The sequence below is a fragment of the Ornithorhynchus anatinus genome, chromosome 19, assembly GCF_004115215.2.
Source record: "Ornithorhynchus anatinus isolate Pmale09 chromosome 19, mOrnAna1.pri.v4, whole genome shotgun sequence".
Taxonomy (NCBI): domain Eukaryota; kingdom Metazoa; phylum Chordata; class Mammalia; order Monotremata; family Ornithorhynchidae; genus Ornithorhynchus; species Ornithorhynchus anatinus.
In genome coordinates this window covers 13,073,495-13,094,913 of record NC_041746.1, presented here as the reverse complement: position 1 = coordinate 13,094,913, position 21,419 = coordinate 13,073,495, and the positions used below count along the sequence as shown (strand labels likewise).

The window sequence follows — 21,419 nt, the reverse complement described above, 5'->3', positions numbered from 1 at the left end:
CCTTACAAGCCCTGACTGCAAATTCTGTTCTGCACACAATGGGTGCTCAATCTCTGCAATTGATTGATGGACAGAGTGACTTTATATGGATTGGTTATATCAGACAGGTTCGGGGCAGGGCCTGGGGAGAAGAGGGAAGAGAAGAAACTGTTCAGTCTTGATTCAGACCCAGTGAAATCTTGCTCAATGGCTAGGGCTCCTAGGTTTTGGAGAATGGTACCGAGTCCTATATGTATGGAATATGAGGTCAGAGAGCCAAGTTATTTAATATTTTTCCAATGTAAGCAAGTAGGTCAGCAGCATGAAGCCATATTATTCTGTTTGTTTACTCAGTTTTGGTTGACATCTTCCTGAGTCAATATTTTTAATGGTAAGGTAAGTACATTAGCGGTTCTTTTTTTTTTTTAAATAACGAGACCTGACATTTGGATTATAATTTATAAAAGACCTAGTGTTTTGGTTGAAGAGGCTTTTCCAGTACAGTTTCCAGCAGCTCTGACCCCTCAAAAGAATATAAAATGGCTTATCTAAAATTTTGAATTCAGTACTGTGTTTCCCCCCCCCCCCCCAACCCTCCCTCCAAATTAAAATGGGAAATAACTCTCAGGAGCTTGGGAACATATTTAAGGCAACATTATCAACACCATCAAAGGCTTTGGTTTAACATCTAAACATGTGTGGGGGATAATGTAGGAATGAGTTAGACCTGGCCCTGAAATGGAACTGAAAAGATTATTTTTAAAGGTTCAAAGGCCTTTGGGTTTAATGTCTGGAATTTCTTCAGATCCATCCCAAACAGTTTCTGATTGCCAACTTGTGTAATTCTGTAGTATGTTAGGTGTTTTGTGTTGTATCTCTGAGCATGCAAACATTTTTTACTGTTTTATTCTGGTGTTTAATTTTGCTTCCTCTCAGCATTCATTAAAATTTGGCTAATATGTCCCTTTTGATGCAGGACTCCACGGACTTTGAATGGAGCTTCTGGATGGACTGGGGAAGGTGGCAGTTAGCCTGGCTCCTCCTCGGGCATGTTCTCGTGTCCCAGGGAGCTGTGATCCTGGCAGGGAAGGTAAGGTGGCACATGTGATTTCCTTCGAAACATTTGCAATCTCCTCCTTTGCTCTGAAATATTTTCCTTAACGGGTGTTATGTGTCAACGCACCTGGTACAGGAGTTGGTTTATTCACATGAGAAGCAGTAGGACAACCTGACGTTAAGTGACGCAGAGCAGAAGGCCAGTTAACCCACCTGTCAGACCAAACTCAGTTAATGGTATATACTGAACACTTACTGTGTGCAGAGCACTCTACAAAGCACTTGGGAGAGTACAACAGAGTTTATGGACATTTCCCCTGCCCACAACAGTCTAGAGGAAGAGACAGACATTAATATAAATAATAATGTATAATTTGTAGATATGTACCTGGGTGCTCTGGGGTTGAGGATGGGGCAGATACTAAAAGCTCAAAGGTCATAGATATAAGTCCATGGATGACACAGAAGGGAGAGGGAGCTGGGGAAAAGAGGATTTAATTGGGGAACTCTACCATCTTCCTAATTTATTCCATTTTTTGGCAAATGATTTCTCGATTATTCTCTGAGGACTGAGATAGTGGAAGGAATGTGAACATGTGGTCAGGACTATTCTTGCCTGTTCCTGAAGTTAGCAGGGAAAAATTTTTTGCCTTTTGCCCAGAGACTAGCACAGGCTTGGAAGACAGAAGGACCTGGGTTCTAATCCTGACTCCGCCACTTGTCTGCTGTGTGACTTTGGGCAAGTCACTTAACTTCTCTGTGCCACAGTTACCTCATCTGTAAAGTGGAGATAAAGACTGTGAGACCAATTTGGGACATGGACTGTTTCCAGTCTGATTAGCTTCTGTCAAAGAAAACTTCAAGGACTCTGTTTTATGTTCAAGCGGGTATGTCAGAGGCAAGTTTATTGCTATTAGTGCCAGTAGGGAGCGGTGGTTGACAGAGTTTCCCTTCCTAGCCCAAATCAGCTCAACTACAAGCAATACAGAGTTTCTATATATACAGCTGGTAGAGCATCTGAGCTTCACACAAGAGCGAAGAACACAGTACAAGATATTTACTTTTAGATGAGCAGCAGTAAATATCTACTCAGGGTAATTGCTTGGCCCTGCCTTGTTTTCCTCATTATAGACACCAGGTGAGTAAATACCACTGATAAGCCTATTAGGGGTCTTGATCTTGCTAAGGGAGGAACTGATCCATCCTGTCACAAGACCTTGACATGCGAAGCTCCCTGATTAGCTTAACAGGATGAATAAAAATGGGGAGGATACGTAATACGCCTGTTCTGAGTAAACGGCGGTTTGGCCACTCAAAATGGAGTCCGGGCCTGAAGGCCTATCACAACTCCCAACTTATGGCATCCTCCCACTCCTAGGCACTCTAGTCACTAGAGTTACTCTTGTTTACTTAAACAAGATGGTTATGAGGTAGTCAAGCGTGTCTAGAGGGAAACAGCTCAGAGAAACAATGCAAGAGAAAGGGGCAAATGCAAGACCCTGTTCACTGTGCTTCCTCATTTGTGTCTATACAGGGCCTGGCATAAACTGAGCACTTAACAGATACAATTAAAAAAAAAAATATGTCACAGGCAGATTGTTTGAGGAAAAAGAGAACCAGATACCGATCGATTACTCTCATGTTCAGTGCCATTTATTTAGATGATAATATAATCTGTTGCAGCAGTATTTATTAAAAAAATCTGAAAATTCAGCATCTCAGTTCTTCCAAAGATGACTCTTCCCTGAGTGGGGGACAGGCAAGAATCTTCAGGCCACCCTGAGGGGGTAGTGTGATCCACGATCAGAGGTCCTGTTGGTGGTAGGGGTCGGGGGTTGCTGGGCAGGTCAAGATAGGTCAGGGAAGGCTTGGGCCAAGGATGGCCACCAGCCGGGGCAGTCTTCTTCCCAGAATGATAGACTGCAGGGGCATCTTTCCAGGAGAGCTCTGAGAATCCCTCCAGGGGCTCAGAGTACTGGACCATTCAGAGTATGATCCCTCCCTCTTGTACTCACTGAGGCCCTTAGAGAGTAGCTCTCCCGATACAGATGAACTGCTTCCTTCTAGAGAGATGTGTAATTACTGTCCCTTACCATAGGGCTAGAGTCCCTTAGGACTCCCAATTCCAGAGTCATTGAACTGGAAAGACACCTATAGTGATTTTCTCAATCCTCCTGCCTCTATTTGAGTTGCATCTAAATCATTCAGGATAAAAGGCTGTTCACTATGATAATATCCAAGGCTTGAAATGAGTTGTGAAGAAACCATCCCAAGTTTGAACATAGACCTGTACTGAGAGCCCTGCAAGAAATCCCAGGACTGCTCATCCATTCAACTGATGTTTACTGAACACCCAAAGGGTGCAGGATCTTAAAACCAGGTGCTTGGGGGCAGGCTGGTTTAAGAACAGTAGGGAGCTCATGGTTTGAGTGGGCATTGTCTGTCTCTCCTGTCTCCACATTATCAGTTTATCCACCAAAATACAGGAATCACGAGAATGAGCCAAGCGGGAGTAGTAAGGAATTACCCTGGTGAGAGTGGACCAAGGGTAGGGAGCCAGGGAAAGCTTCCTGACCTTAGCTGTGATTTAGAGGAGGAGACTGATCTCATAATGACTGTGGCATTTGTTTACCACTTACTATATGCCAAGCACCGACCTAAGCGCTGGGTTACCTGTCAGAGCAGGACGGTTGTTGCTTATATCGGGGCAGGGTGGGGATGTGAGGACTGAATGTGTTGGACTAGAGGAGGTGAGCTTGGTGGAGTCAGGGGGCAATCAGTCTCTCAGTTAACAGTTCTTAAGCATTTCCAATGTGAGAGAGCCCTTGGTAAGAGCTGGGGAAAATATGCAGACAGTGATTGAAATATGGCATCTGGCTCTCAGGGAGCTCACAATTTGAAGGGAGTTAGAAACATAGGCACCACTAGGATGTAGGAGGAGATGAAAGTAGACAGCTTGGGTGGATGGGCAGCCTTGAAAGCCACACACAAAAACTTGTGTTTGATCTGAAGGGTGATGGGAAGCCACTGGAGGGCTGTGAGAAGCAGAATGACATGGTCAAAGCAGTGGGAGTGAAAAGTTGATTTTTGGCTTTGGGATGCAGGATGCCGACAGTCGGGGAAACCAAGGAGCTGCAGTTCTTTGCACATGGATTAGAGAGCTCCTAGTCCTCATTCCAGGTTAACCGTGGGTTCCAGAAACCACTCCTCTTAATTTAATGAAAGGCCTATGCAGTTTTTACCTCAATCTCCAGGGAGCAAACTGCACCCTTGGAAAGACACCTCTATGGCAGTGGAACTACCCAACCTTACTGCCTGATAGATTGCTTTTTTAGAGGCAGAAGAGGTGACACACTGGTCAGGATATGGAATTCTTTGTGTGCTGTACTAGACGAGTGTTCATCTCTTAAGGACACAATCTAATAGGAAGAGACAAATCAACAATTATCAAAGTATTTACAAAGGATATAATAATTTCAAGAATGAGTCGCCTAGGGGGCCAGAATCATAGACTGAGTTGGGACTCATCCAGGAAAGTTTTCTAGAGGAAGTGGCTGTGAATTGTTGGGGAGAAGTCAGAGACGGGAAGAGAGAAGTGGGACTGTCTCATCCTCTGATGTTGGGCACAGTGTGAGAAAAAGTTTTCAGAGTTTAACTCCCCACAGAGGAAGTCGTTACTTACAATGCTTTTTCTGAGTCTCTGGCGGATCCTTTTTCCCTTCCACATCAAAAACGACTCAAAAATCCACCAAGAAGCTCAGTTAGGCAGCAGGTCAGAAAGCGTCCACGATCCATAGCTCCACAGCAAGCCTACCAGGAGAATGTGATTCCCGGCTTGTCTGCTGGCTCTGCCCTTGATCCCCTCTGGGAGGGAGCTGAAAGAATCTGGATACTGTCCAACCCAGCTCTCCCGTTCATTGTACAGTAGTTAATTTTTAAGAAACTCCCTCAAACAGCTTCTTCAATTACTGTCTTTATCAGCACCTGCGGGGTTTTCTTCAATTTCCCCACCGTCAAGCCAATATTTACTGAGTACCTACTAATTTAAAGACTATGGGAATTTCAGAGTGTGTTCTCAAGGAAGTCAGTGCTTGCAGCAGGGAGACAAAGACAGAAGTGTTGGTGATGGTGGAGTCTCCCTCCAGGAATGACAGAGGAGTTTTGACTCTGAGCCTTTAGGACTGAATTCTGGCAGAGGAACTGATTCTAGTGCTAGTGACTTGCTCAGCGCCATTCACCCTCTTGTCCCTGCCAATCCTGTTCTCCCAGGGTTCCTGGGTGCACTGAGCAAGTAGGTGGTCAGGGTTGCAGTACACTGTGTAGTGCATGTGAGGTTTCCACCCATCTCAGCCAGAACCGGGACTAGAATCTAGGTCTCCTGATTCCCAAAGTAGTGCTCTTTCTCCCGGACCAACAGCAGGAACTAGAAAACACACAGAGAACTAACAAATGAACTAGTGAATATATGCATGCACCATATTCAAAAAGGCAGTTAAATTGATTCCACTTACCCAGATACATGTAGTATGCAGGTAGAGGAGTGTGGGCATTTGTAGTGGGTGTGAGGGGTTAAGGATGTGAGGTTCAACTTCTGGTGTTGAAGAGTGACTTTTTACTTTTTTCCCCTGAAACAGACCTCTTCCAGAATGCACTAGACAATTTCACATTACAGTGACCATAGAATTGCTTAAGCAGATGGGGCTTCTCTACTCCCCAAGTTTTTTTTTTCTTTTTTCCCTTCAAGGCTCTCCCCATTCTGAAACAGAGCTTTGGGTGATGGCACATTCCCAAAGAAAGAACATTCCAAACAGATGGAGAGCAGCCGCTGAACCACAAATTAGTGGTGTGTAAAAAGGCTCCTCTGAGTACAAAAACAACTCAAAGTGATACAGGTGAGGGGTCGTATTCAGAAAGGGCCTTTTTCCTTATGTGGGTCAGAATGGGCTTCTGAGATCTTTTGCAGGGGTTCTTATTCTGAGGTTTAGTGAGGGGACTGTTGGGGGAAAATTTGAAGCTGAACTCAAATGACTGGTTTTAGTATGTGGGTGGGAGGAAGAATAGATGTAAAATAATTGAGAATGCTTTTTTGTGCTCTCAGAATATAAAAGGGAACTATTTTTTGCTCAAGTCAAAAGGTTTCTTTTGGCAATTGATTAAAGATGGAGCATGTCAGCTCTCCTCTATGTTTTGGGGCATATCATTAGCACCTGAGAAGAGGAAGCAGCGTGGTTCAGTGGAAAGAGCCTGGGCTTTGGAGTCAGAGCTCATGAGTTTGAATCCCAGCTCTGCCACCTGTCAGCTGTGTGACTGTGGGCAAGTCACTTAACTTCTCTGTGCCTCAGTTACCTCATCTGTAAAATGAGGATGAAGACTGTGAGCCCCACGTGGGACAACCTGATTCCCCTGCGCTTAGAACAGTGCTCTGCACATAGTAAGCGCTTAACTAATACCAACATTATTATTATTATTAGGATTTATAATGGGTGCCGTGGTCACTTGCATCCAGTGACTTTCTGTAGCTGTTTAAAAACCAACTGAACATCCATGGAAGATGAGAACATAAAAAGGGTGGTAATAATGAACTTTTTTGTAATGAACACTTATACAACTGTTTAGCCTTACAGATTTTAATTTAAAATGGTATTTAAGCTATTTTAAGGGCCATGTAATAAAAACATTATTTAAATACATTCATCTTTGTTTAGGTATTTCTATTGCTTTGTACTTTACATCACTTATCCACAACTACTGCAAAATGTGAGGAAGAAAAGTTCCTTCTATACGTGTTTCTACTCAACAACTTAATTCCTATACTGTATCAATATTGATTTTAAGTCATCCTAAACTTCTACTGTCACACAATTCTAAAAAAACAAAACAAAACCTCATTGCAACCTCTCCGTGAGATAGGAAGGGACAGAATTATTCTCTCTTTTTCCTGTGAGAAATGGAGGCTCAGAGAGGTTAGTTACTTGCCTAGAGTCACATACTATATTCATATGAGGCAAAATGTGAATAGGTTGCAGCTCTCCCTCCCCTACTTTTCCTTGATTTTTTTTTCTTTTTTTAATGGTGTTTGTTAAGCACTTAGGTTCTAGGGACTGTACTAAGTGCTGGGGTAGATACGGTATAATCAGGTTGGACACAGTACATGTCCAGTGTGGGGTTCACCCTCTTAACCCCTATTTTACAGATGAGGTAACGGAGGCACAGAGAAGTCAAAAGACTTACTACCCAAGGTCTTACAGCAGGCAAGTGTTGGAGATGGGTTTAGAACCCAGGTCCTCTGACTCCCAGGTTTGTACTCTTTCCACTAGGCCACACTGCTTCTGCTATCTTTTTTGTGGTATTTAAGTGCTTACTCTGTGTCAAACACTGTTCTAAGCTCTGGGGTAGTGCAGGTTAATTAGGTTAATTAGCACAATCCCTATCCCTCCTGGGGATCACAGTCTAGGAGGGAGAATAAGTATTTAATCCCCATTTTACAGCTGAGGAAACTGAGCACAGAGAAGTTAAGTGACTTGTCCAGGGTCACACAGCAAGCAATTGGCAGAGCCAGGACTAGAACCCACGTCTTCTGACTCCCAAGTCTCTGCTCTTTGCACTAGGCCATGCTGCTTCTCCAAACGATCATAGTTTGAATGTTCAAACTCCTCCTGTTCTGGGCTAATATGGCTATTTGGGAGAGTTTTAGGTTCCCACCCCAGGGATTCTCTGCTTCATACCTTAACTGCATTGCCTGTATGTTCACATAGTTACGAATAACTGCACTTATCCAGGAACACTGAATTGCGGGAGTTCTGCAAGATCACCACTCTCTCAGACCTTGCCAAGTGCCTCAAATGAGAAGGGTAAAAATAATAGTCTGGTATTAAGTGCTTACAATGTGCCAAGCAGTGTTCTAAGCATTGATGTAATAATGTTGGTAATTGTTAATCGCTTACTATGTGCTTACACTGTTCTAAGCGCTGGGGTAGATACAGGGTAATCAGGTTGTCCCATGTGAGGCTCACAGTTAATCCCCATTTTACATATGAGGTAACTGAGGCACAGAGAAGTGAAGTGACTTGCCCACAGTCACACAGCTGACAAGTGGCAGAGCGGGATTCGAACTCATGACCTCTGACTCCCAAGCCCGTGCTCTTTCCACCGAGCCACGCTGCTTCTTGTAGCTTCTTGATAGAGATACAAGGTAATCAGGTTGTCCCACTTGGGACTCACGGGCTTAATCCCCATTTTACAGATGAGGTAGCTGAAGCTCAGAGAAGTTAAATCAGTTGTCCAGGATGACACAGCAGACAAGTGGCAGACCTGGGATTAGAATGCACGTCCTCTGACTCCCAAGCCCGTACTCTTGCCACTAGGCCATACTACTTGCTATAAGGGTATTCACTTTACCACTAGAGTGATAGCCTGAAGCGGTGGAAAAAGTCTGTAGTAGGATTTAGCATAATAATAATGTTGGTATTTGTTAAGCGTTTACAACGTGCAAAGCACTGTTCTAAGTGCTGGGATAATACAGGGTAATCAGCTAGTCCCACATGAGGCTCACAGTCTTAATCCCCATTTTACAGATGAGGTAACCGAGGCACAGAGAAGTTAAGTGACTTGCCCACAGTCACACAGCTGACAAGTGGCAGATTCAGAGTTCGAACCCATGACCTCTGACTCCCAAGCCCGGGCTCTTTCCACTGAGCCACGCTGCTTCTCTAAATTTTTCTCACAAAATTTTCTCATATTGCTGTGTGTGGCGATCAGGGAAGAACTCCTCAGGTGAGGCCCTCTTTCCTCAGGCCGATGGAGCTGAAACTAAGAATGTTAAGCTTCTTCTGTGGCTCTGTAGTGGCATCTGGTGGCTAGAGAGCCGCTTGCCTTGTAAATCAAGACTGCTGACTTGAGATAGCTGAACGAGTTTCCAGCTAAACTCCTTTATCTCCCACTGCTTTCCGGCCAGGCAAACCCTTTTGTTCATGCTCTTTAATTTAGGTTTGTAAAATAGGATTTTGTTAGTGATATTATATATCTCTTATGCTTCTCTCACCCACAGTTTGTGTCTTTTGGAATGTTTTGGCTTGTACTCTCCCAAGCAGTTCATACAATACTCTGCATACAGTAAGCACTCTGTAAATATCAAGCAACCAGCCATTCTAGAATATTTGAGTTTTTACTCTGTGCAGAGCACTGTACTGAAGAGCTTGGTGAGTACAGTAGAGTAAGATGACAGGATTGCTAACTTCAAGGAGTCTACAGTATAGTGGGGGAGACAGACTCAAAAATAAGTACAGGAAATGGGAGCAGGTAGGATTAAGTTATCTATATAAATGCTGCAGAGAGAAAGAGGGGGTGGTGAGTACCTGTTTAGGGGTAAAGGTTCAAATGCACAGGTGATAAAAGTGGGGAGATGAGAGATTAGTGTAGATTTCTCTCTCCCGTTAGATCTAAGATGGTCAGTTACTTCAGCTGCAGGGTCATTCACCCAGTTTGAATAGCCTATCGAAAATGGAGTACATATCCCTTCCTCCCAAGAGTCATGACGAAGAGTGGGACCAGGGCCAAGAGAATGGAAGTAGTTGTTGTCCTGCCCATAGTGGCTCCCGACTACCTGATTTTGAGGCATCCCTGGAGACCCTTCGGCAGTCCCTACATCCCCCACTCCTGGGGGCCTCCATGGCTCATGGTTTCTAACTGCATCTCTCGCATCTCTGTGCTGCTCTGGGGTGACCATGCCGCTGCTCCTGCCAGTCGGTTGGAAGCCAGTGAACTGGTACACTGTGGCAGGACAGGGAAGTATCTTGTTCTGTAATGACTTCCCCTTCCCCTCCCTCACTGGGGCCTTCTACGGTGCCCTTTCTGCAGGAGGTTCTCAGTCAGTCCTGCTGGCAGACTCATTGCTCAACAACATTTTGCTGCATGATTTATAAGCTTGCAGATCAGCGAATGCACGTTTGTTACAGTGTTACTGGACTTGAAGTTTTAGTGTTCAAGAATTGAAAAAGGAGTCAGTTAATGCCTTTGTACATGTTTGTCTCCCTCTGCAGCACAGACCTACGGTGTTGATGATCTACGGCATGGCGGCCTGCTGGTGTGTGCTGGGTGTTAGGGGTTTGGCCCTGGTTTTGCTCCATGTTTTCATTTCCTTCTGTGTGGCCCAGTTCAAGATCCCGCTTCTGTCCTGGCTCTGTTCCCTACTGCTGCTCTCCAGTCTCCGTGTGCAGGCTCTGGAGGAAGTGAAGGTAATTTTCTTAGCATTCGACCTCTAAAGCATCTGTCTCCTGCCTGGCTTCTCCTTATGCCAGTTTAAGGTAATGTTTGTCGAGGCCCATCCCCTCCAAGATGTTTCCTTCATTTAACTCGACCCATTCAACAGCATGTAGTCCTGGAAAGGCCTGGCAATGATCTGGGGACTGGGGCTCAATAGGGAACAAGTGAAGGGGAGGAGGGCACTACCTGTTATTATTTCCACCTGCCTAATTGGTTGCTAAGTGATGAGGACTGGATTGGTTTTTGGAACTGCTGAAGTAGTCCTGCTCCTTCCAGTCTGTGTCTTTTAGCAAGGCTTTTGTGGAGTTAGACCAAGATCAGATGATGTGTGGTGGACTGGCTTGGGGTTCTGAGACCCAGGTAAGCTGACTAGTAGAATTATCCTACTCCTCCATCACACTGGGTAGGGTAGATGTCCTACTTGCTCCTCTCTAGTTGGCCAGTGGGTGGATTGTGTTTCTTCCATAGGTACCATATCCTGCTTGTCTTCAGCATGTCCTCATAAACTTACTGAGAGTGTCTCCTAGAGAATCATCTGATGCAAGTTGCTTTGGTGCATTCAAATCACAGTATCTTTATCTGCAAAAGCTGGAATTAGAACCCAGGTTCTCTGACTCCCAGGCCCAGGCTCTTTTGACTAGGCCATGCTGTTTCATATAATGGGAGCAGGAGGAAATAAATAATGGGAGCAGAAGAAAGACTGTTATACCAGGTGGTGATAAAGATGTGCCAGGAAGAAATAGCTGATTAAATAATTAATGAAACAAATATTCATATGAACTCAAGTGCAGAACACAGCATTAAAATTTAGAAGTGCTGAGGGTAGCTGCTAGGTTGAAGTGAGTGGGTTGTTGTATATTAAGTGGAGCAAGGCTTCCTGCATTTTTTTTGCCCTACTTTTTGGTCTAGGTCTTCAGCTCTGAACAACTGTTTGTTTTACCTTGGACATCTTGTCATATCCAAGCTTGGCTGCCTCATCAGCCTTCTCACTGACCAGCATGTCCTTCTCCTCTCCAAACTTCACTCTGCTGCCTGGATCATTTTTCTAAAACCTCATTCTACAGTCTTTTCCCTACCTCTCAAAAAATCTCCAATGACTGTCCATTCTTCTATGCTTTAAGCAGAAGCTCCTGACCACTGGCTTTCAGGCACTTAATCTCCTCTTTCTTCTACCACTATACCCCAGCTGGCATACTCTGGTCCTCTCAAATCTACCTACTCACCGTGCCTTGATTTCATCCCTTCCCTGAACTGATCTCTTGCTCACAACCTCCCTCCTGCCTGCCTCTCTTTCGTCCCCTTTCCCGTCTAGCTGACCACCACTCCCCATCTTCAGAGCCCTCCTGAAATCACATCTCCTCCAGGAGCCCTTTCACAATTAATTTATTTTCTCTCCAACCCTATACCTCCCTCCAGTTGCTATTTCTATACTTCTGTGCCACTTAAGTATTAGGGTGCTCCCAGTCTACTCCCCAATGCATTTGTGTCCATATTTTTATAATCAATTATTACCTATCTGTAATTTTTTACTGTCTCCCCCTCCAGAACATAAACTCCTTGTGGGCAGAGGTTATGCCCATTAATTCTACATTTCACACACGCATTCAGTAAGTACTTTTGAGTGGAGTTTTGAATATGGTTGTGAGTTGTCCTACTCTGAAATCAAGACCATTTTCTCTTCTCAGTGGACATGAACAAAAAATACTGTTGTGTTCATAGTGCAGCCTGCATCAGCGAGGTTTCTTGATTTGAAAGAACCCCTTTTAAAAATGGGGGATAAGGACACCACTTTTAATTCATTTTGCATTAATTCTCAAGGTACCTTAGTCCATCACCAAGCAGTTGGTAGCAATCCTATTCAGAAGGGTAGTCGAGACAGACCTCTGTGCTTATGTTTTGGGATAACATGTTAAAGTCCTAATAGGAGGAACATCTGCCTGTCTGCAGAAATAAGGCACATTAACAGGGTCAGATGGCTCAACCAGATTGCTGGAGTCTGTCTCCTTTCCCCAGTTTTGCAGTCTCCAGTTGGCTTGTTGGAGGAACCAACTTGTGATCTAAGAGAGCTGATGTTGGCAGGACCTCAGTTCTCTTGTGTGGGGGTGAGTGTATGTCCAGGGGTAGTCTTCTTACTCAAAGATGATGTCACTGGCACAATTCACTGTGACTTGTGGAAGGAATGATGGGGGTTCTGTTGGATCTTTCAATAAATGATACTTATTGAGTACTAAATTTGACATGAGCCAGCTTTTCTATGTTTAGTATTTATCAGACCTGCTCCTGATGTCTGAATATCCTTTTAATATGTTCGAGTCAGTACTGTCTGCCTTGGATTGTGAAGTGGAAGAGGACAGAGAATGTTTGTTCAATATGTTATGCATTCTGGGACACTCAGATGGGCATAAATGCCACTGTTTCCCAGGCTGAGTTTACATCATTTTCTGAATGCTATGTTGTTGACAGAGCTGTTCCTTCTTAGCTGACAAGCCACCTTGTTCTCCATCATGTGCACTCAGAGGCCATTTCCTGTGCACAAAACTGTGATGAGAAGTGTGTTGTTGCATTGTTTTTGGTCCTTTCTCTCAGCTTAGTTTTCATCTGATGGAAATTTGTCCTGTAGGGTAAACTGCTGAGATCTAGGAGTATCAGGCAATATATACTGATGGGACCTGCTGTGAACACTCCTTAGCACTCAAACTTTGATCTCACACTTGCTTGTATCAGTGTTCACAGTCTTTGTAGTTCACTGTAGCTTGAGGGACAGGGATGCAGAAAAGGACTCAGTGACCTATCATAGCTGCTGATGCTCTTACGAAGTCTTGCCCTAAAGGTATTGCTCCTATGTCATGCTGCTTCCACCTGTGCTATGGAGAATGAGCTGAGTTGGCTTGAGACTTAGAAATGGGATGGACTTGTGGGGGGGACAACCTTTTGGCTGTGAGGTTTTGGAGGCAGGTTTGCCAAGGGATCATGAACGAGCTGAATGCCATAAGCAGAGGAATGTTGGTTCAGCTGTTTACTGCAGTCTTTCTGGAGACCCCTCCTTCTCCCCCCCCCCCCCCACCCCAAGCTGATTCCATAGTCAAGTGTCCTGCCTGCCGAGTCATTGAGAGAGAAAGGGAGAATGTCCAGAAATGGATTCTTCCAGCCCTATCTGTATGCCCATCCAGGGATATGGGCATATTTATGGTTGGGAAAACTGACATGAAGAGAGGTTAGTGGTTTACCAGGTTCTTGTAGCAGATCAGTGACAGACTGGGAGTAGAGTCTAGTCCCCCGACTCTCAGCCCCAAGCTCCTCTGATGAGACCAAGTTGGTGGTGGGGATGATACTTGAGAGTCCTGGGCAGCTCATTCACTTAATCTGGGAAAGCTTTACAAGACAGGTGTCTTTCAAACAATACTAGTTATTGAGCATCTACTGTGTGCAGAGCACTGAAGTGAGTGCATGGGAAAGTACAATAGGGTTAGAAGCCACGAACCCTTTCTGTGTGGTCTTGATGAAGGTAAATCCACAAGAGGGTTAAACATGTCCTTTCTACTCCCTGGATTACAACTTCTAAATTTCTCCTGTTGCCCCATACCTATATCTCATCAGGGCTGTTTATGAAGTGGCAGAGGCCCCCTTTGTACATCCTGAACAGCTGTGCTCAGATGAAGGGTGTGGTTTGGGTTTTAGGAAAATGGTTGCTGAAGGCAGATGAAGATGAAACAAGCTAAGGCCATCCTTGTTCGGTTGTTCCAGAGAGAGTGGTACGAGACAGAGAGCGAATTCTACTTACTGCTTTTCACGTTGACCGTCCGCTGCCTGTTCTACACCAGCTTTAGTCTGGAGTACTGCTGGCATAAGGGCCCCTGGAAGCGCTCCCATTCCTTTGTCTGGATGCTGACCTACGTGTTCTACTATCCTGTGTTTCACAATGGGCCCATTCTCAACTTTGAGGAGTTCAGCAAGCAGGTAAGGAGACCTGGACCCTGGCCTGCCAGTCACTCACTGGAGCAGTGATTTGCACAGAATCACTGAGCTTTGGGACATGGATGCTGACGAGTCCATCTTGGGTAGCCTTGGGGCAGATGAATGACTGAATCATCTAGGGCACACATTTGTCAGGTCTTTACTTAAAGATCACTTGGACTGGAAGTGTCACAAATTCCTTAGGATGCCTATTCCAACAGGCTTTGATAGCCCAAACAGTTCTTACCCCTTCAGCCAAGATGTTCTTCCTTCTGTCCAAAAATATTCCCTCTCTTCTGATGACCTAACCACTGCTGACAGTAGTGGAAAGGTGATCCCGGGGAAGCAGCATGGTGAGGTGGATAGACCACGAGCCTGGGACTCAGTTGCACATACATGAAGGAGGAGAAGGCTGTCATCTGAAATAGCCTCCATTGTTAATTAGCAAAAGATTCCTGATCTCTTTTCTTCCAACTTGCAGGAAAGGAGATAGTATAAAAATATCTAGTGCAGAGGAGTCGTAGTCTGTTTATGGTGAAGCCCTAACCAAAAATTCTTCATTGATAACATATTCAAACAATCCAGCTGGAAGTTGGCTTTCCCCCATTCCCACCCCCAGCCCATTTAGAACTTGAATGAAATGCTTTGCATGCTGGTAAGAAAGGAATGGGGCTCATTAAATATGATGGGTTATGCATGTTCAGGTCTCCAGAGAGGCAAATGATAATGTTGAATTTTTTTTTTAAAAAGCAAGTGATGACAATAGTGGAAAAGAAAAGGGAATAATTACACTGAGAATCAAAAATGTATTTTTTTAACCTCTTTATGGGCTTTAAAACAATTGCCTTTTTGTCTTTGTGAGTAATAAAGCATTGCAGGATAAACATTCTAAAGACAGAGTCCTCTCTGGGGTCTGTAGTATGGAACATCTGTAGTTAACATCTGTATTTTCCAGGAATATTGGTGTGATGTGATTGTTTAGGTCATTATCAAGAAGATAATCACCTAACACAGAGTATGATCCATATTTCCCTCCCCAGTGGTCATGTTGTCATTGTTTGAGACTGTGAGGATCTTTGTTGCTTCTTTGCTGTCACAGAGGTTGGAAAGAGAAATAGTCTTAGGTCAGACCACGGAGAGTGGACTATTCCTTATTCAGTGAGTGAGTTATGTCAGCATTGCAGCCTTCCCTGAAGCCAGGCTCAGTCGTCCATATAGGTGCCTTGGAGATGGTTTGGCATGTGAAAATGACTTCAGGATCTATCGTGCAACCTTTTTGCACTGTGTTTGTGCAATCCAGAATTAGAAGCAAAGCAGGGTCTTGTGGATTCAGGGGATTGGCTGAGTTGATCACTGAAGCTCCCTTTTAGCTGTACCAGATTCTTTCCCAGTCAGGTGTTGCTAGCCTCTCTGGTGGACACTTTTGCCTTAGGGGCCCAGTAATAGCTACCCTTAATGATGATCATCCACTAAGAATAGATTTTCATGCCAAGTTTGACCTGGAGGAGTCTCACTTGTTCTATGGGAGCAACAAACTCCCTGCAATACCTGACCTAATAAAGTCATTTTATTAGGGTCACTAGGACCCTTCTCTAGGAGATGCGACTTTGATTGTCAGAGTTGGTGTTGATTGTCAGAGTTGGTGAGAAGAAAAAACAAGTTTGGTTAGGGCTGCTCTAAAATCAGGTTTCTAAGGTGATTGGAGAACAGGAAAAAAGGGTGAATTTTCAGTCTGTTGGCTTTATTTTTCAAGCTGTATCAATTGAAATGTTTTCTCTTTTTAAAAGACCTCATTTCATTGGAAAGCAAATACAAAAAGCCTTCTTTAGGACAATTAACCAAGCGGATGATAAAAGGTGGAAAGCTATTTGTAAAAGTTATTGTAATGCCGGTTTTCTGCCTGGAAAGACTTCTGTAAGGTTTTCTCTGTGGGAGGACAATTCTATGAAATGATTGAATGTATGTATTTAAAAATGGAAGAAAAATGTACTCTTAGACTGGGATCTTCCCTTCCGCTCCATCTGTCACTATCCCAAAACTAGGCTGGGTACCCACCCCCAAAGATTGGCATCCAGCACTTGGCAGCCCTCCCTGCCAGCAGCCTGCATCAACCCTTAAAAGAGCTCCCAGCCCCCGCGCTTCTGACAGTTCCTGCTTGTCCGTCATTGTCTTGTCTTCTGCCCGTTGACCATTAGTTTCTCTAGATTGTCAGCACGTTGTGGACCGGCACTGTGTCTTTTGTTGTATTGTACTCTCCCAAGCGCTTAGTACAGGGCTTCGCACATAGTAAGCACTCAGTAAATACGAATGAATAAATGAATGAATGGCCACTTGCCTTGATATTTCCTGTGGGCAATCCTGCTTAGCTCTGACTTGGATTCTAGCCTTTGGCCTCCACTAGCCCCTCCCTGCCCTGGCCCCTTGTAGCCTTTGCTGCAAGGAGGAGCTGAACTCCCTAGTTCAGAGATTCAACCTAGGATTGCTTCTGGACTCCACTCCCCAGGAAACTTGTTCGCTCTCATCTTATTTAGCACCTTGCAGTTGTAATTACCAATTGCGAGATCTAATCTTTTCCTTAAACCATTTAACTTCTATAGAGATTCAACTTCATCATTTAAACATTAGCTCCGCCTCTGTCCTTTGAAAGAATCGTTTGTCTAATGAAATCTTCTAGTCCTGGTCAGGCCCCAGAGACATTTGGATGACAGTTGTCTATTGACTATCTGTATTGATGGAAGGGAGATGTGGGATAGACCAAGCCCAATTAGGGAAGCTGCATGGCCCTTTGCCAGTGGGCAGGGACAGGCAGTCCTTTGGTACCCACCTGGGAACCAAGGAAGGTCATCCTAGGCTAATACGGCTGAGAGCAAGTCACTCTTGCACATGGTGGGTGCCTCAGCAGGGAAAAAGATAGTAGCAGAGGGAGCTCACAGCTGGTGAGAATTGAAAAATCTGCAATGGATAATCCCCAGAGTGGGTAATCTATTTACTTGTAATTGAGACAGAGACTTGTGTATGCGCACACATGTGCCTGTGACCAAAATAATCACCTGATGATTCAAAGTTGTTTGTAAACATCTGTTGCGATTGTACATGGCCATGATTCTAGGGCTCGGGGTAATGGGCAGGAGCCCCTGTAGCTTCAGAAACAACATTGAGAGTTTGAGAGCTGCAAGCTGGCAGGAGGAGGGAGAAGAACTGAATTGCGGAGTGATAATGAGGGATTGTGTGAGTTTAAAAAACAACCGTTATCCAGAGTACTTTTGGAATGTACATGGAAAACTTGGGATATTTGCACATAAAATCATTTATTATTTGTCATTTTAGCTGCAGAGTCAGGAAGCCCACTCCCTGAAGGCTAATCTTCGCCTGTTGGTTCTGGGTGGAGTTCGTCTCTTCTGCTGGTGGTGGCTGGCAGAACTGATGATCCATCTGATGTATATGCACGCTCTCTGTAGCAGTACTCCCCACCTGGAGGCTGTGTCGTATTGGACCTTGGGTAAGTGGAAAAAGTCTCCTTTCAAAGTTCGTTTGAAGTGATTACGCGTACGATACAGAACTGTGTTTTGCGGCCAGCATTGTGGCCTGTTGCAAATCTCAAACAGATGACATTGGTGATAATTTTCCCCAGCATCAGCACTAAACCACCAGTCACTTTGAACACTGAGCCATCTGTAGTCTCAGTGGCCAGGGTAGAAGAAGAATCAGAGCAACAGATACCCAAGCGGGTTTCTCTTCCATGATTTCTCTATGTAGCCAACTTGCTCTGGAGCAACTTGACAGGAAGATCAGGGAATTTAGTGTTCTAAACATCTTGTCCAGTACTGGCCTCAGATGGCACTTGGGGAAACCTGGGATCTTCTGAGAAGATCAAACTGCACCTTAGGTAATCGCCTAACTATATCCTTCTCCCACTCCACTGATATGTATTTCTCTTTCTCCATCTTATGGTCCGTCTTAGCCAAAGATGACACTGGGAACACCACACTTACATATTGCGGTTAAGTACGCTGAAAAGGAAGAAAGCTGCTTAGGGATACAAGGAAGGTAATAATAATAATGATGTCGGCATGTGTTAAGTGCCTACTATGTGCCAACCACTCACTCTTCTAAGCACTGGGGTAGATACAAAGTAATCAGGTTGTCCCACTTAGGACACACTTTTCAACCCCATTTTACAGTTGAGGTAACTGAGGAACAGAGAAGTTAAGTGACTTGCCCAAGGTCACACACAGCTAACAAGTGGCAGCTAACAGCTAACGACCTGACTCCCAAGCCTGTGCTCTTTCCACTAAGCCATGCTGCTTCTCAGGTATTGATTGAGCAACTCCACTTCCAAAACAGATTTGGGGTGGGTTTTTTTGTTGTTTTTCTTCTTGCTTAGTACTGTAGTTTCAAAGTGGCTGCTGACTTTCTATTTTTCACTGAAAGAGGGGAAAGCTGGTGAACTAATTGATGGAATGTGTTTCATCAGTCCTGGTTTGGTGAGTTGTTTTTTTTCTTGTAAATTTCTTCAGTTTCTGGAAGTAAGGAGGTAAAGTATTCAGAATTGAAATTCATTCAATAGTATTTATTCATTCAATAGTATTTATTGAGCGCTTACTATGTGCAGAGCACTGTACAAAGCGCTTGGGATGAACAAGTCGGCAACAGATAGAGACAGTCCCTGCCGTTTGACGGGCTTACAGTCTAATCGGGGGAGCTTAATTGAAAGCTGTTGGCATGTTTTTTTTTCTAATCATGAACTTTAAAAATTGACTACACCTAAGCCAAGAAAAATAAGGCATCAACAACCCCATTTGTGTCTCCACCCATCCCAAATAAGCCTCATTTAGGAGCTGATGATTAAACTCTTGCTTCAAAAGCAAGTTTAAGTGAAGTGATGTGATAATGGTGAAAATATTCTTATGCTTATTCGAAATTGGTGGAAATCTGCTGACACAGTGCCCTGTTTGGCAACAGTCACTAAAGAAAAATTGAATGTTCTTTTTTCCAACTGGTAATGATAGCTATAGAGTTAAGTGAGAGATAGGTAAACAGAAAATGTTGTTCAAAGTGGTATTCAAATGCTAGGTATATTCAGAACCTCTGCTGATTAATATTAAACCCAGTTATAACATTAAACCCATTTATATTGAAACTCGGAAAGGGAGTGGTAACTTATTGGATTGTTGGAGTTAATATGGCTATTCACAATCATTAAGGGAACCTGAGCTGATCCCTGACAACTCACATTTTATTTTCCTCTGTCTTGATAATACTCTCCCAGAGGCTCCAGAGTAGGATTTCTTCCACTTGTTTTTATTCCTTCTCAGATTGCCATTGGCTAACATCTTTCTCTGTGACCATATTTCTGGGGAAGCTCATAGCCACTGGAGTCACCACTCAGACAAAATCAGGAGCCATGAGCGAGCTGGCATCTGAGCCCAATTTCAGCTTTTTACCTGGAAGTGCTTCCAGAGCAACCATCATACTTTACAGATGGAGCCTGCCCTTAGTTAGCCTTCTCTCAGATGGTGAATTGGACAGCCAATCAATAAACTTTTATAGAGCTCCCAAGAGGCGGGTGCACTCCTCTAAAGAATGGGGACAGACCTTGATTCGTTCCTATTGAAGCTTACTGTTAGTGGGGAAGACCAGGCAGACATACACCTAATCAATACCCCATAGGCACAACAGTTACTAGAATGAGTTGAGAGGGCAGGATGAGAGCCTGCATATCCTCTCTTGTAGGATCCTGCTTCCTAGGGCAGGGATCTATTCACAGCAGGCACTCAAATGCAGTTGGTGATTATGGTTATTTGAATGAGAGGAACAAGGGAAATAATATTATGGTATTTAAGTGCCTACTATGTGCCAAGCACTGTTCTAAGCACTGGGGTAGATACAGGTTAATCAGGATGTCCCACTTGGACTCACAATCTTAATCCCCATTTTTACAGATGAGATAACTGAGGCACAGAGAAGTTAAGAGGCTTGCCCAAGGTCACACAGCAGGCAAGTGGCAGAGCTGGGATTAGAACCCATGCCCTCTGGACTCCCAAGCCTGTGCTCTTTCCACTAAGCCACGCTGCTTCCTGGAGGAAGTAGGCTTTGAGCTGTGATTGAAAAGAGCAGATGTACTAGAAAGCTTCAGGTTGAAAATATTAGTGAAACAATTCCATCATATATCTTTGTGGTCTTTCTCTTTCTGGTCCTCGTCAGAGGCTCCAAGCTAGTGTTCCACCTTTGATGCTCCAACATTTTGCTATTGAGAGGGTGAGAGAAGCAGTTATCAATGGTCCAAACAGGATTAATAGACATAAAGCCATTTCCTAACTCCTTTGGGCAGCATGCTTGGTTTGTCCCCGTCACCTTAATTGATGACTGTACCAGGACTGTTTTTGCTAACCCTGATTTCTTGTGCCTTTGTTGTGCAATAGCTGAGGTCTTGTATAGCAGTGAACCATGATATGGCTATTTAATGAAAATACCTTCAATATGGAGGTACTGTGGTTTCCCTTTGACTTCTATTTTTTCTGTGCTAAGCAACACTGAGCGTGCCTCTGGAATCTGATAGGTCAGAGCTGAGTGAGTAGGCAGACCTATTTCATGCATTCAAGAAGAAATGTGGCATTAACTTCTCAGAGAAGAATGAAACATTGGATAGCATGATACCATAGGGCCCAACATTCAGAGATGGAAGATTTGATTTGAATATGAAAATGTGGAAGAGTTTTCTTTGGGAATATTGTCTTGTGACAGCAGGTTGAGGATGTTTTCAAATCATAGGTCCACAACTTCTTTCCATGGTTTGTCACTGCCTTCCCCACCATTATGACCACTGGAATAGAGATGCATTGGCAGGTTACTCACGACTTACTGTAGGAATTGTGACTCTCCAGGAGATCACATAAACAGGAACAAATATGTGCTTTTGATAAGAACATAAAAGGTCATCAGCTTGCTAAGGAGGGTGACTGGAACCCAGTTTCTTAATGATGCTTCTTTCATTATGGCTGAAGTTGTAACTGAATTTCTTTAAGAATTGGCAAAGTCTCACATGTAAACTGGAAATAGTGTTGTTATGCTCACATTAGTTATTCAATATTATTTTTGATGAAATCAATTCAAAATGTTGGCAGTTAAAATGATCTCTTACTTATCATTTTGACTTTGGGCCTCATGCT

At 44.0% G+C, this 21,419-nt stretch overlaps 1 protein-coding gene across 5 annotated transcripts in view; it reads left to right on the top strand.

Annotated features, from left to right (window-relative positions):
• HHAT (hedgehog acyltransferase) overlaps positions 1 to 21,419 on the top strand; it is a 207,007-nt gene that overhangs the window by 44,646 nt on the left and 140,942 nt on the right. For 4 of the 5 annotated variants that reach the window (XM_029047510.2, XM_039914844.1, XM_039914843.1 and 1 more), the window contains 4 exons: positions 956 to 1,069; positions 10,074 to 10,268; positions 14,041 to 14,253; positions 17,578 to 17,749. In XM_029047510.2, the coding sequence (XP_028903343.1) occupies positions 956 to 1,069; positions 10,074 to 10,268; positions 14,041 to 14,253; positions 17,578 to 17,749 (694 nt within the window). The remainder of the gene's footprint in view (positions 1 to 955; positions 1,070 to 10,073; positions 10,269 to 14,040; positions 14,254 to 17,577; positions 17,750 to 21,419) is intronic. The other variant, XM_039914846.1, reaches the window with a different exon arrangement.